Here is a 15,529-nt window from a genome sequence, read left to right on the forward strand (position 1 = left end):
CACCCCGTTTATGTCGCTTTCTACCTGCCGGTTTGGGGTCTGATCTGAGTAACCCCTGCAGCACTAAACTCTTTAACCTATATATCGTAGAGCCTGCCTCGGCGCAAGCTCTTCGCCAGGCACGGGGGTGCCAGTGTGAGCTCGACGAGCTCCTCATCTCTTTGCACAGCCCCAGAAGGCAGGACACCCCTCCCTCTGAGCCAGGGCACTCAGCAAAGTGGGCATCACTGATGCTGGTCTGCTCCACTGCACAGGAGAATCGGCCACTCAGAGAGGCACAGCGCATGGGCCCCGGTCACACAGCAGGAAGGCGGAGAGAACACCCATGTCCTCCCTGTACAGTCTCCCCATGGGCCATGACCTTCCGAGATTCCTCTGGTTTAAGGCAAATGCTCTCTTTGTAGCCCCAGAACTCCACTACCCCCCCATCTTGCCGTTCAGGGTTCAAGTCATGCTGAATGGATATATATATATATATATATATATATATATTTTCCCCCCCGCAAACAAGTAATTTCTGCATGCAGTAAAAAGATACATTATCTTCCAAGGGAAATATAAAGAGTTCACAGCCGCTGTCTCCCCAGTTTGCATTTTCCGCTGCACCTGATGGGAAGGACAGATAAAGATAATGGGATTTTTTTTTTTTTTCTTTCTTCTTTCACCTCCCTCACTCCCCGGAAGGTGGACGTGTAACAAATTGGATTGTGAATGTGTCTGTCCTTTGTGCTCGGACTCTGGAGCAGGGCACAGGGCTGCCAGGCAGGAGCTGGGAGAGAGAGATCAGAGCTAGCCACTCCCTCTTGGTGCTGTGCCCCGGGTTCCCAGGGTCACCTTTCCCCTCCACGGTGCCCACCACCTGCCTTCTTCACTCTTCTTTGACACTGCACAGCAGAGCCCAGCTGGAGGGACCCCAGAGCCTCTGTGTCCCATACTCAAGAATATCCATTAAGCTTTAGCTCATCTCCTTAATCGAGGAGCAGAACCCAGTCGTCTTTTGCCTGCAGCACCCACAGACTTTCCCTCCAAAGCAGTAACTAGCCAGAGCCGCACACTTTCTGGTTTCTGGAGGCTTTGAACCTCGAGCGCAGGCGGCACAGTCCCACCTGGGAATATCTTCCTGGAGCATCACATTTCATAGTTCGGTTATTTCCTATTTTACAACTTGCTCTCACAATAACTAAAATACTATTTTTTTTTTAACAAAACATATTTGGACAGTACCCCCTTCCACCCCCAGGTCAATCTTCCAATCTTGCTGGCAGTGACACTCTGACCCTGTCACACCTTCCTCCTCATTCTGCTCCGATGCATGCTCCCCACGCTGCCGAGTAATTGGCTGTTGAGGGTCCCGGGGCTTCCTGCTGGGGTTCTCCTTGGGGCTCACCTGTCAACAGGTGTCCAGCAGCCCTCAAGTCTCCTCCTCCAGCCCTCTGCTCAGGATCCTGTCTTGGGGGAGTTGAGCAGGCGCTGGGTGGGGTTGACATCTGCCCCCGGTGACAGCCTGCCTGTGGCTCCCCGGTTGGGGCAAGGCGGCCTGGGGCAAAGTACAGGCATCTGGACGGTCTCCTGTGGATCAGGAGGGCTGGCTCCGCCAGGACCGCTCAGGCTGGTGAGCCTGTCCCTCCTCCCTTGCCTGTCCAGGTCAGTGCTTCCCAAAGCTTCTGTGACAGGTCTGAGGACAAGGGCTGTTAGAGAGAATGGAAGGAGGGAGCGGTGGTTGCAAATTTTGAGTCCCCACCTTAAGGTAAAATGAAGTGCACCCGTGAATATGTGTGCGCATATATCTGTGAGTGTGTGGATGTGCGTGTGCATGTGTGCATACGTGTGCCCGTGCTCTCGCCACAGCCCCACGCCACAAGGGCCCGAGCTCTTGCAGGCTTGTATCCCAGGGAGAGCTGCTTCTCAGCATAGTGCCAGCGGGGTCGTAGGGGACCTTCCAGGAGCCAGGCCAGGGATGTGCTTGGGGCCCGGGCCTCCTCCTAGGGCTGTCCTGCAGATGAAGGCCCCCCTCCTCTATGCTCTGGCTTCTAGCTCGTCCCTCAGCCACCTTCTTGAAACTTGTGGGACATGCCGTGGTGTTCCCGTCTCTTCTTCTCAGAGAATTTCCAAGCAGTGTGTAGCCTACCTCCCGAACACCCCCTACGTCTACCCCCCAGCCCCCAGTGCCTTGGCCAAAGGCAGCCATCCCAACCCCCATGTCCCTCAAGAACTCCCTCCTTCTCAGCCACCCCGTCTCCCTGGCCCGCAGCTCACTGCCAGATGCCTTAGCCTGGCTTGCCAGATCTTTCTTAACCAACTTCTGACCTGCAGGTCCTGTCCAGCCTCTCCTTTCTGCTGCCTCCACTCTGATGCACACTCACGGATCCACGTACATGGTGCCTCTGGACCCCCGAAGCATCACACCTGCCCACCTTGTCCCTCCACCCCCAGCCCCACGGCCATCCCTGCACCACTCCCCACGGACATTGCTCATTCTCCCCTGCACGCAGCCCTGATCCTGGGCCCGTGATTCTGCATGCTCCCTCCCAGCCCTCCAGCGAGGGATCCCTTCAAGAGCTAGGTTGTAGGTACCATGGGCTGCTGGCCCAGGGCTTGGCGCACGGTGGGTGCTGGGCAGACAGTGCTGGAATGAGTGAGTGCGTCACGAGGCTCTGGGATTTTCCACCCAGGGACCACCCAGATGTCCTGGCCCAGCACGTGCCTTGTCTCGGGATTCTCTGGGGCCATCCCTGAGCTCAGTGTCCCCCATCATTTGGTGCCTGGAGGTAGTTTCCAATCTCTCTCTGTGGCCCCAAAGGCAGGCAAAGCTGTCTGGAGACTGAGCTTTCACCTAGAGGACACTGGCTGTCACATCACCCCTCAGCTGCTCTAGTGGGGTCACCTCACACATATATAGCAAGGTGTCGACACAGAAGAGGGATATTTTTAGTGCTGTTTTTATAGGCAAGACAGAAGGAGCCTGTCTGGTGAAGGGGTTGCTGAACGTGGGATTGGGAAGCTGGGTTCTATTGATTTTCATTACTGTCATTAAAAGTAAGCGTATGTTGAATATGCAACAGCACACAGAGTGCAAAATGAGATATGCCCTTGCTCAGGGGCCTCCTGGGCTGACCGAACAGCCGTACACACTGCCAAGGGGACCAGGCCACTGTCCTTCAGATCTGAAGGTGGCAGGTCTGCCTGACCTTGATCCAGTCCAACCTGCTCTCGGGTTCCTCCTGTCCAGCAGGGTCGAGATTTCCAGAAGCCAGAGATGCCCTGTGAAGGATGGATGGCTCCCAAGACAGGGAGAAGTCAGACACTTTGGGCCTTGACCTTGTCCCTTCTGGGTCCTGGCATGGCTCAGCAGAACTCCCAGGCTCATGCCCCTGGCAAGCCAAGGTCATGAAGCAGAGCCAGAGCATTCCAGAAAGCTGAGCCCATGTCCACTATTTTGATTTTCCTGAGACATGCCATGATGGGTCTGTGGAGAACAGAGCCCATAGCTGGTCCGGTTGAGGGGTTTCAGGAAAGGAAGGAAAGTGTAACTCAGAAGCAGAAGTGTATTCAGGCCAGCAGGTCACACTGAGGACCTGGCAGAGAGAGTGAGTTTCGGGGGTGAGTCACCGTGTTAGCCCATTCCAATTATCCAGTGCCAGGAACCCCGTGCCTTCCTGCGACATTGTGCACGCTCCCCCCGGGGTCCGCTCAGCAAACACCCCATGGCCTTGCCTTCTCCCTGCAGGGCCCAAGGCTGGGGCTGCCAACAGCTGCTGGCCCTTCTCATATTTCAGGAAGAAGAGCAAACCCAATGTTTCTGTATGAGGCAATGAGAGTACCAGGCTCCAGAATCCTAAAAGCAGGGGGCTAAGAATTCTCCTCCTTGACCCCAGCTCACTATCTCCATCTTGGTACCTGGGGGAATATTCCTGACTTGTGGGGATTGCAGCTCAGGGCTCCAGGCCTGCCAGCTCACACCCTCCCCCACATCCTGACCCTTGGCTGACCCAGGTGCCATGCTGCTGGGCCCTGAGCCATGTCCATGTTCGGGGAACACCTAGAGCACTGGAGGGGGGGGGGGAGTTCTGTTTCTCTGTGTCACTGTCTCCAGGTGACCTCATCCAGTGTCCTGCCCAGAGAAGGAGCCCAGTGAGTGCCCCGGGGAACAGAACTCAGCTGGCTATCAGAAGGAGCAGTGGCCTGGGGGTGGGGACCTCTGCATCTGCCTTCTCAACCTGTTTCTTTTATTTCCTGGTCATGAAATTGGAAGGATGAGTGATGATAATTTGAGACAATTTTCCTTCTGGCACTGGCTGTGCCTGGTCGTGTGTCTGAGGAGTTCAGATCATTGGCCCAGGTTACTAATAGATTAAGTTCACTGCTCACCTCTGCCTGCTACTCTCTGACTGCACACTGTGAGAACCAACATACAAGCAGAAAATTCTCTTATACTGCTTGGAAAATAGGCCACCATCACTCACTCACTCACTCTTCTCCTTCCTTCCTTCACTTATTCATTATTCCTTTAATACTCATCAAGTACTTGCTGTGTCCCTGGTGCCGGACCAACACTGCAGCAGGCGTCTAGCAACATTGAATTTTTGCACTCCCAAGGACAAGCCATCATTCCTTGACTGCCCTGGGGGAAGCATGGTCATATTCTGCCCTATTTTTTTTTCAGTTGGGGACAGAGAAACAGACTGATTTTTACTTGCTTACATAATTAGTAGACATGACTCAGAACTAAGGCTGCTGAGTACAGCCACACAGGCTACGCACTGCACAATTTCAGGGGAGTTGTACAACAGGGAAGTCTGACACCAGGCTCCAAAATCAGTCACCAGCTGTCACTTCTCAGTCCATCAGGCTATGTGGCTTGCTCTGATCCCACTGAGAGGTGCTACAACTCCCACAGCAAGCGGTGCTGGTGTGGCTGGTAAACCAGAAAGCTGGTCTGCAACTAGTCCTGACAAAAAGTCTACAGCCACTTCAGTGGAGGAGACTTTCTTTTCCCTTGGGCCCAGCCAATGGGCGTAACATCCAGAGCTCTTGCCCTGCTTTTCCTCCAGCCCCCACGTGGGGAGTGGTGCCCCCACGCTTTCTCTGTACTACCCCCACCACACAGTCTCTGACTTTCTGGCTCTGATGCTATTCACCCAACAAGCGGGAGGGACCCAAGAGGCTTCGCCTTTTAGGGTCAGCTGTGGGACCGGGCCACAACATGCCGCTGCCGTATTCCTTGGCCCCAGGATGGCCTTTACCCGGAGTCGGCTTGTACCAGAGACCAGCTGCCGACCAGCGGCCAGACAGACCACGTCTTTTGTCCCACCGCTCACAAACACCTATATCCCTACATACCTACAGAAAGTGAAAACAAAAGCAAAAAGCACAATAAACCCAACACTGCCACCTTGGTGCCGCAGTGAAGCCTCGTGCCTTTAATGTCCTACCCTACCTGCCCCGAGGCCCTAATCAGTGCGATTGATTCCAGCCAGGCGGTCCTGCAGGGCTGAATGACTGGCAGCCCCCATGGGCTGAGAGAGGCCCCTTCGCTGCAGGGAACACGCACAGTATCTGTGTGTTTTTGTTCTTGGGACGGACCGACATTGCAGGAAGCTTTAAACCAGACAGAGGCAAGCCGGGGACCTGGAGCCGGGACTGGGGGGCTGGGAGCCACTCTGCTGCTCCTCAGGGCAGGCAGCTCCCTTCCTGGGCCCGGTTCCCATCAGCAGCACTGGCACTACCGAGGGACGAGGCAGGGAGGCATCGGGGCCCTCCGTGCTACCGAGGTGGCCCATCTCGGGCCCACCGCTCAGCCTTATGGGGGCGGGGGGACTAGCATGGGTGGGGGCAGATTCAGAATCGAGTCATTACAGACCATAGGAACAGACACGGTGGGGTGAGGCAAGGATGTGGGCTGACTCGGGCCAGCACCCCACTGCGCTCTGTGAATCCCGGGGCTCCTGCACGGTTCAGAAGTACTAGAGTCTGCGCGGATTGCCTGGAAGCCGGATTCGGGGCTTGCTGGCTGCGATGCCTGTGAATACATTTGAATTTAAAAGGCTGTTTTTCTTCGCTGGTGTGTGTATGTGAGCATATGTGCGTGTGTGGGTGTGCACGTGCCTCTGCACTGGAGGGCTGGCGTGTGCCTGGCATGCACCTGGGGCCCCATGTGTGCACGTGTGAAGACTGGAGAGTGCAGGTCTTCATCTCCGTGTGGTACCCAGTACCCGGGACCACGGGCGGGGGGGGCAGGGGTGACGGCAGTGGGGTTGATGAGAAACAGTCTGCTGCTTCCTTTGTGGGATCCAGCAGACAGCCTTTGCCCTGTGGGCATCTGGGTCTTTGAGCAGACCATCTGGCTAGAACTGTATACCTACAGCATCAAATAATTGGGCATTGGCTAGATAGCAAGATGCCGCCGTCCACCTCAACTCTGTGGGGCTAGAGCTGATCCTGGGCGTGAGAACAGGTTTTGCGGACCTCTCCACACATGGTCACCCAGCCTCCCTGCCAAGGGTGACCAACCTGCCAGCTTTCAGGTGCAGGGTGTGCCCCCAGAACTAGACCAGAGTGCACAGAGCCTCACCCTGCAGGCTTGATCTCATTTGCTCCAAGACCTTGCAACCAAGCCGGCGAGCCTGTGGTGCTGATCATGCCGCCTTATGTTTGCGTAGCGCTTTCTTAAGTGCTTTGACCTGCCCTCTCCCCTCAGCCAGTACTTACTAAGCATCTACTCATGATGTGGCCACTCACGGGGACAGATGGTGTTGTCCCGCTTGTGTCCCATAGTCTGCTGGGATGAGGACCAGAGCTGGGACTCAGCGCCCCTCTGCACTGAGAGCCTGTCCCCGCTCCTCAGGGAGCCTCTGCTAGCACCTGTCTGTCCTTGGATGCACGCTCCAGATGGCAGAGGGCAGCTACCTGCACGGAGGCCCTCAGGACCCCTGCAAGAGGGGCCCCAGGGCCTCCCTGAAATGCAGCTGTTCTCCCTGCAGAGTGGCGACAAGGAAGCGGGGCGAGGATGATCCTGCAGGATGAAGACATCACCACCAAAATTGAGAATGACTGGAAGAGACTAAACACCCTGGCCCACTACCAGGTGGGGGGACCATGCTGGAGGGGAGGGGCTCGCTAGCCCTCTAAGTCTCGGACCTTCAATAACAGGCTCCCCCAGAGGCTGGACACCAAGCTGCCTGTCCACCTCTCGGCCAGCCCTTCTGATCCCTTAGTGACCCAGGGAAACTTGATGTCCCCCAGCCAGGAAACCCTGACCTCTCTGGAGACAGGATCTCAACATGCGTGCTTCCAGCCCGATGTGGGCAAGTCCTCGAGAAAAGGCCCTTTCTTGGATGTTCCCTGGGGCTTGAGGCCGGGCACCCTACCAGGGAAGCATTGGGAAGGAGGGTGCTGGTGAGCTCTTGCCAGAGCTGCTCCAAGAGGGACCTGTGGCATAGGTCACTACTCAGTGTTCAGGTCTGTCGTGGCATCAAAGCCAAGCCAACAGCCTCCAAAGTCCCCCGGTCCTCCGTGAGCACTGACTGCCCTGAAGCCCAAGTGAATTCTGATTGTCCTTATTTCCTGAGGTGGCAGAGTCTCTGTGCCCAGGCTCTTAGAAGCCTTCTTCCTGCAGGTGCCAGACGGTTCTGTGGTGGCTTTAGTGTCCAAACAGGTGACAGCCTACAATGCAGTGAACAACTCCACCGTCTCCAGGACCTCGGCGAGTAAATACGGTGAGTTCTCTGAATCATCCTGGGGCAGAGAGGATGCCCGAGCCTGCCGTGGCAATGGTCACAACAGCGATGCCCGAGCCTGCCGTGGCGATGGTCACAACAGCGATGCCCGAGCCTGCCGTGGTGATGGTCACAACAGCAGCACGGCTGAAAGGCTTCGGAGACCTGGATGGGAGGCGGGCAAGCTCACCATCACTGGGGGGAGCCTGAACGGGGAGGAATCTCCCCATTCTAGAACTCTGATGCAGGAACGGGACCTTCATCCTTGAAAACAGGAAGAAAATCTAACCTTCACGAGCACCTTACAGTCTACACGGTGCTTTCACTTTTATGATATTCATTATTGCACGTCATGTTCATAACAATCAGTGAATTAAATAATTATTATTTCCCCTTATTATGCAGATCAGCAAATTATAACTCAGACACCCAGAAGCTAAGCAACATGTAAAGGTCACACTGTTAGGAGGCAGTTGAGGGAAGGTGCAGACCCAGGTCTGTGGCTCTGCAGCGGGTGGGGGAGAGGGTGCTGGAAGCGGGTTGGGAGCCCCCAGTGCAGCCCCATTCTGCCTCCACCTGTGTGCTCTGGGCCCAGCTGCCTGACCACTGTAAGGCCTGCTCTGCCCAGCACGATGGGGAATGAAAAAGTTACTGACTTCATGGGATCAGGGTGAAAAATAAGAAGACCCAGCAGCGCCTACACACAGTAGGACCTTCCACTTTCCTGCTCCACCCCTGCCCCACCACACCCACGCGTCGGTAAGCCCTTGGGAAGGAGTGGCCCCGGTCAGACACAGGATGCCGGGAGGCAGGTGACCGGCGATTACTCAGTTGATCAACAGTCACGAGGGGAATAGGCTGCCCGCTCTTAAAGTTCCTCCTTAACTGGCCACATGGAACACATCCTGAGACGTCTCCTCAGAGCTCTCACAAGGAACAGTGTAACAACAGACAGGCTTCTTTTCTTAGAAATTGAGTAATTAAGGGCTGGGGAAATGCAAGTACAGGAGCATGAGGAATCCCTGTGGGTGAGGTATCCCTGGAGGGCTTCCTGGAGGTGGCAGGGAAAGCATCCCAGTTCTAGGGAATGGTTGCTTGTGAGGCACCAGGCCCTTGCAGGAAGGATCACACAGCCCTGGCCACGGCTGCAAGGGGGGCTGGGGGGGATGCGTACTGCGGGTGACAGGACAGCCTCACACGCGCGGGGTCACTGCATTGGCAGAAAACATGATGCGGCACACGGGCAGCCCCGACAGCCTCCGCTCACGCACACCCATGATCACCCCCGACTTGGAGAGCGGAGTGAAGATGTGGCATCTGGTGAAAAACCACGAGCACGGGGACCAGAAGGAGGGTGACCGGGGGAGCAAGATGGTGTCCGAGATCTATCTGACACGTCTCCTGGCCACAAAGGTAGGGGACTTCACACACATGGGGAAGGGGGGAGGAATCTCATCACTGCACAGAAGGGTCAGAGCTGGCAGGTAGGTAGCAAACGCTAGCTCGGACCCCTCTGTTACCCACTCCGCCCCAGGACTCTGCCAGCACAGAACCTCAGAACCCTCCTCAACCATGCTGATGACTAGACTTAAGGAGGTCTTCTTCTGCCAACAATATGGTTTGCTATAATGCCCTCCAGTGCCCCAGCAGACCCTACCCAGGCATCACTGCTGGGATGCAGGCTAAAGCTTCATGTCCATCTTCTCTGTGCCAGTTCTCAGATATAGAGACACTAGTCACATTTGTCCATGCTCTTTGACCATGCCCCACGAGAGAATGACTCCTTCTCATGGGTGTCATATACCACCCCTAGGGAGGAACATGAGGCTTCATTGGTGACTTTCCAGGCTGTATTTCCAGTCTCGCTTCTGGGGACACGGTGTGCCTATGGTTAGCCTTTCAGTCGTGCAGCTGGCCTCCGCCCTGCTCTGGGCAAAGCCAAGAGAGTGTGTGTCCCTAGCCAGTGAGGAATGCGTCAACCAGACCGGCAGACCGCGTTTGTTTGCCGTGACCCAGTGAGTCGTTCATTAGCTTGCGTGAAAGGGGCTACAGTACCACCACTGAAGGGCATTAACCCCACCCGCATTTAACCCATCCGCGTTGACGGATGAAGGTCTCCTTAGGTCCAATCACCAGCTTTCTGTCTGTTTTGCACGTGCAGGGGAGAGTGCAAGCTGTCCGAGACAGAGGAAGCCGGTGGGGGTATAACGCGCGAGCTCACCGTATTTCCCCCCAGGCGGGCCAGGCTGCGCGCCCTCCTCCCTTTCCCTCCCGCCCGTCCGCTGGGCGGATCTCACAACCCAGCCCCACAGCTCTCTGGGCAGAGCTGTGCCTGAACCCCTTCCCCTCCACGCGCAGGGCACCCTGCAGAAGTTCGTGGACGACCTCTTCGAGACCATCTTCAGCACGGCACACCGGGGCTCCGCCCTGCCCCTGGCCATCAAGTACATGTTCGACTTCCTGGACGAGCAAGCGGACAAGCATGGCATTCATGACCCCCATGTCCGCCACACCTGGAAGAGCAACTGGTGAGTGCGGCCGTGGCCCCCCTGGCCCCCTCAGAGCGGGCTCCGAGCCTCCCCACCCTCTCCTGTCTCAGCCCTCACCTCTGCTCTCACCTCTCCCGACGCTGAACGCACTGACCCTATCGGGCCCGGCCCCTGGCCTCAGTGGGTGACGGACAGGCAGGGAGCTGGTTGGACAGGGAGGCCAGTGCAATGGGAGAAGATCCGTGAGGGCAACCGACCCTAAAAGGCAGCACCTAACAGTGACTGTCATGCAGTCATCTAGGTGAACAAAAGGTATTTCTGTTCGATTCGAGAAGCCAAACTCCCCGTAGGGAAGAGACCTTCCTGTCTGTGCTCTGGCCATCTCGGAGACAGCGAGACAGCTGGGTTCTCTGAGTTCTGACACTCTAGGGGTCTCCACTGTGGTCCGTGTCTCTGTAACCCATACGCCCCTCTCCCTTCGCACTGCATGCTCTGGGTTTCCCTCTGCAGCTACAAGGTTAGACATGAGTATTCAGCACTTGGCGTGGAACCTTGAACAAAGCCGTGGCTCAGTAAATCTTGATGACGAGGCCAGGCCAAGGTGGTCTCTACTTGAGGGCTCTACCTCGGGCAAGGCTGGCTTATATCTAGTCCCATCCGTTCCAGAATCGCCTCCCTGCAGCTTTTTAAACAGCCCCGTCCCAGGTCGTCGTTCCCCAGAACATTCTTCCAAGACAGCCCAACCAGCAGCTCCGGACTGCTGGGAGGGGCCCGGCACCGGGGGCACAACCAGGCATGCCGACAGCCAGCCCGTGGCCCCAGACCAGACAGATGACAGGAGAAGTCAGAAGTGGCTCTACAGCCTTGTTTCATGTCATCTGCTCTGGCTTCTCATCTCTCTCACCTGAAGATTAGTGCTTTCTCTGCCGAAATTGGAAAAGCCGGCAGGCAAGAACAGAAGTTTGGACCGCGCACTAAGGAGTTGGGTTTACTCCCACATTAATTTCGGGTGAGAGAGGATCTTCCACTGTAGAGTTCTTGCAACCTTTTCGAAACAGACTCTGAGAATCTGGATTCCTCATTCAGTGCTGGAGCGCGCAGCGGAGCCTCTTCCCTGTGGAAGGGCCTGCCAGGCCTGGTGTGTCTCCGTGCCTGCCTCTGGCTCAGACCGCATTGAATTCTGCCCATCCTTCGACCCTGACTCTTCTGAGCTGTTCCGAGGGCCGTGTCGCTGGCCTTCCCAATCTGCTTCCCTCTGGCAGGGAGCCTGCCTTACTGACCCCTCATCTGAATGTCAGCAGCCTTCAGGACACATGACGTGCTCCGCCCCGCCTGGCTCTTGGTCCTCCCGGCTGGGGAGAGGCAGCATTTCCCAAACACCCCTATCCACCCTCCTAGGGCAGTGCAAGCAGACCTCCCTGAGAGGGTGTGTAAGCCATTTGGTTTCAGCCCATACCTCCTGCTGGGTAAGGCCTCCTCCAAGGCTGCCATAATGCCTTTGGCGTGGGGCCGGCCTTCCCTTCACACCGGCTCTCCCCAGTACCCTGCTGTCCTCACCAGGACCTCCAGGCCAGGACCAGAGCCAGCAGCAGGCTCTGGTTCTTGCTCCAAAGGACGTACGCCCCCGACCCTGCTCACTTCCCTGGGCGAGAAGCAGTTCCTCCGGGAACTGGGACATCCGCATGCGGACTTAGAGTTCCTTGTCCCCAGGTGAAAAACAATGACTTCTTTTTTCCCAGCCAAAGTTGTAACTCACCTTTTCCCCCTCTGCCCCCCTTCCTCGACAATCCCCCTACCTTTTCTCTTTGAAATAAACCTCCTGCTCATTTAGCCTGAGTGGCTGCAATCAACCAGAGATTAGTGCCACCACTAATGTTAATAATATGCTAATATTTCATTAGGCAGGAGCCTCGGTGTGGTGCCCTGGCTTCCCTGTTTGATTTGCCTGTCAGCACCGCCGGCTGAAGCAAGGAGAATGTTGGGAGAAACAACAGCGTGTTGGACAGAGACAGCCCCGTGTCCCTCTTCTGAGTGGGACCTCCAGAAACAGGAAGGCGTGGGGAGGTGTCACAGCCCTTGATCCAGAGCTCTGACCCTAGCTGTCGTGGTCTCCCCAGGCACCTACCAGGACCTTGTCCTTCACTGTGTGTCGCCATTTTCTGTGCTATCTCTTTATTTCCTATTCCCTATTTCCCAGGCTGAGACGAGTGCCACTTAACGCGGTTAGAGCTCAGCACTGCCTGCTGGAGCCCCGCACCACACACTTTGTGGGAAGGGAATATTTGTTGATTGATGCGCAGTCTTGAATAGGCGGTCTTTGTGTCTCTTAGCATTTGTCATGGCCGCTGGAAGAGATGATAGATAGAAACATCGTGCTCGCCATATTGAGGAAAGTACTTCAAAGAGTTTAAGTTCTAAGAGCCAAACCAAACACACAGGAGCACTGTAACTCCTCCCAGCAGTGAGGACAGCAGCCAAAACACTAAAACCCGGGGCAAAAGGCAGGTGGTGAGCAGGTAGGGGCAGAGGGAAGGAAAGAGGCAAGCCTTTGCTCGGTGCCACCCTGCTTCCTAACCTGCATCTTGGTGGGCTGCATGGAAGCCCCGGAACAGGAGAGGCAGCAGAGGGCGGCCGAAGGCAGCAGGTGGGCAGCCTGTCCCGATGCCCTGGGACCCGTTCTGGCAACACGGACAGTGACTTGCTGTTACCAGGTCACACTGCGTGGTTTTTCCCCTCTTTGTCTTGCTTCAGCTGATTCCTCTCCAGGCTTCCTCCAGCTCAGGAACACCTGTGCTTCTCTAAAATTTAGACTATCGAGTGTCTTTCCCTCTGCAAAGACTTTCTGGATGCTTCTCTCTAAATAGACTGGATGACACGTCCCTATGTCCCATGACACGTCCCTATGTTCCACACACGTCCCCTATGTCCCTGTGTGTCCCTGGGTTCTAGCACTGACAGTTCTCAGAGTACTTGATGACATGTCTGATGCCCTCGAACCCACCAGAGTGCAGGCGTCTTGGGGGCAGAGGGATGTGCCTTAGTCACACTATATCTCCAGGTGCCAGCCTAGCTCTGGGTATGCAGTAGGTGCTAAGTACAAGAAAGAGGGCGGGGGGAGGAGCGACACGAGGGAACGGCTGAAGGGCTGTGAATGTGGGTTTCTGTGAATGCCGGCTCCGAGAGGAGGAATCAGTTAGCTACACTTAAAGAGCCCAGCCCAGGGCCTGTACCATGTGGGATCAAGCTGATACTCTCAGGAAGGGAGAACCAATGTGCCTTCTTCCAAGTCATACAGTGGACAGCAGAGATTAAGGCATGAAGCCTATATTCCAGGTTATTCTTTACAGTCTGCCACCTGGAGAGGCCTTGTATCCAGCATAGGGGGCGGACAGTAGACTAGAGTCAGAAACTCCATCCTGGCCACCTCTGAGCCCCCAGCCCTAGGCTACCAGGGAAGCCTACAGGGCCATAGGGCAGGCCAGGCACCAAGCCCTCTCCGGGGCCGTCAGCATTCTAGCTGTGGGCAGATTATTCAGCCTTGCTGATCCTCGGCTTCCTGTCAGGTAAGTCAGAAGCACAGGCTTTGCTTAAGAACGGTGGGTTTCCAGCCTTTTCTCTTTTTCCAGAGAACTCTCCGGGCTACCCCACAGCCCCCCGCCCTAGGTTCTCTGACCATCTGCCTCTTCCCTCTGCACAGCCTGCCCCTGCGGTTTTGGGTCAACATGATCAAGAACCCGCAGTTCGTGTTCGACATCCATAAGAACAGCATCACGGACGCCTGCCTCTCCGTGGTGGCCCAGACCTTCATGGACTCCTGCTCTACGTCTGAGCACCGGCTGGGCAAGGACTCCCCCTCCAACAAGCTGCTCTATGCCAAGGACATCCCCAGCTACAAGAACTGGGTAGAGAGGTGAGTGCTGGGCCCGGGAGCCACGGTAGGGCCCCTTGCTGCAGCAAAACTACTGCCCTTGATGCGGGGTTCCGTCCCCTCCAGAATGGGCTGGCGCTTACAGACGGGTCACTCACAACGCCTGATCCTGTGGTTGTGATGCCCACACCCCCACGGGCCCAGTGGTACTGTCCGCTGAACAAGACCCCAGGGATCCTGGCCAGAGGTTGCCACTGGGCTCTGCTTCCCTGCATGGAAGGCCCCAGATCTTGTGTGGCTGAAATGCCTTCAGGCCCAGGAAGGAAATACAGCTCCTGCTCTAATCCCCACCTGAACAAAACAAAACCAATCAACCTTCGAGGGACTAAATGACATCTGGCACAGAAATTCTGGAGTCTTCTACCCATCTGCCCCTGTCCATCCGGCAAGTCTCCCTATGTCCGGCAGGGATGTCATTGTCACTCTGACACTTCTCACCGCCCCAGACCTTGACTCCACCAAGATGAGCTCTTGATGTGCTTTCTCAGCCTTGTAGCCCTGATCTGATCGTTGTCTCATGCAATGTCCTGTGACTTGAGAGCCCGTCTTGGGGAGCTGGGGAGCCCATCTTCATACACAGTGAACTCCTGGTAAAGAACATCAATGGTTTGTCTGGGCCAGTCGGCACCACATACCAAGTACCTGAGCTAGGCAACCAGCCAAAGCTTTATTTATTCATGCCAGTAACTCTGGGATATAAGAGGACAGGATTATAACCTCATTTTCTGCCCATGAGAGTGAAGAAATACACGTTCAGAATAACTAAGTAATCAGCCCAAGATGACTTCATTGGCCAAAATGAGAGTTGACTCCCACACTCAGCTGACTCCCACATCATTTTTCTGCTATTTATGATACTTCTTGGGTAACCTATACGGTGCCCCTGTGTGAATTAGGGAAAGTCCTCTTTCCTGCTGGAGGATGTAACCCCAGGACAGGGTGCATGGTTTGTTGAGTGATGGTCTGCTTGTCAGCCCAAGCACCTTTGTGCAGTGAACAACCTGTACAACTCCACATGGTAGTCCTGATTTTAAAATCCCGTTCTCTTTTTGCCATGTGGCTTAAAAATAAAAAATCTGGAGCAAAGCTCAGATTTGGTGCCTTTCTTAAGAGTAAAGGATACCAGAAATTATTCTGGACTTAGTTACTGGAGACAAAATGAACAGTATCATTTCACTCATGGCAAAGAGACTATCTCCATCTTCATACTTGAAAACTGCCTTCTCTTGTAAGGAGGGAATAACTGAAAGGGCGTGGAGTCCCGGCCACCTCAGTAACCTAGCTCTGGTAAAAGGGACTGCGTTTTGTTCTTCCTCCCTACCTTGTTCTTTGAGCCCCTCCCCACCCCTCCCTGCTGATGCATGTGGTGGGCATCCCTGCTGGCCAACAGAGAGGGA

The 15,529-nt window shown here is 55.6% G+C and overlaps 1 protein-coding gene across 1 annotated transcript in view; it reads left to right on the forward strand.

The window, feature by feature from the left end:
• PLXNA4 (plexin A4) overlaps nt 1-15,529 on the forward strand; it is a 424,261-nt gene that overhangs the window by 393,883 nt on the left and 14,849 nt on the right. Inside the window, exons 26-30 of the mRNA XM_059396393.1 lie at nt 6,981-7,084; nt 7,616-7,715; nt 8,938-9,128; nt 10,074-10,243; nt 13,902-14,114. Of these exons, the coding sequence (XP_059252376.1) occupies nt 6,981-7,084; nt 7,616-7,715; nt 8,938-9,128; nt 10,074-10,243; nt 13,902-14,114 (778 nt within the window). The remainder of the gene's footprint in view (nt 1-6,980; nt 7,085-7,615; nt 7,716-8,937; nt 9,129-10,073; nt 10,244-13,901; nt 14,115-15,529) is intronic.

The sequence above is a fragment of the Mustela nigripes genome, chromosome 4 (assembly GCF_022355385.1).
Source record: "Mustela nigripes isolate SB6536 chromosome 4, MUSNIG.SB6536, whole genome shotgun sequence".
Classification (NCBI taxonomy): domain Eukaryota; kingdom Metazoa; phylum Chordata; class Mammalia; order Carnivora; family Mustelidae; genus Mustela; species Mustela nigripes.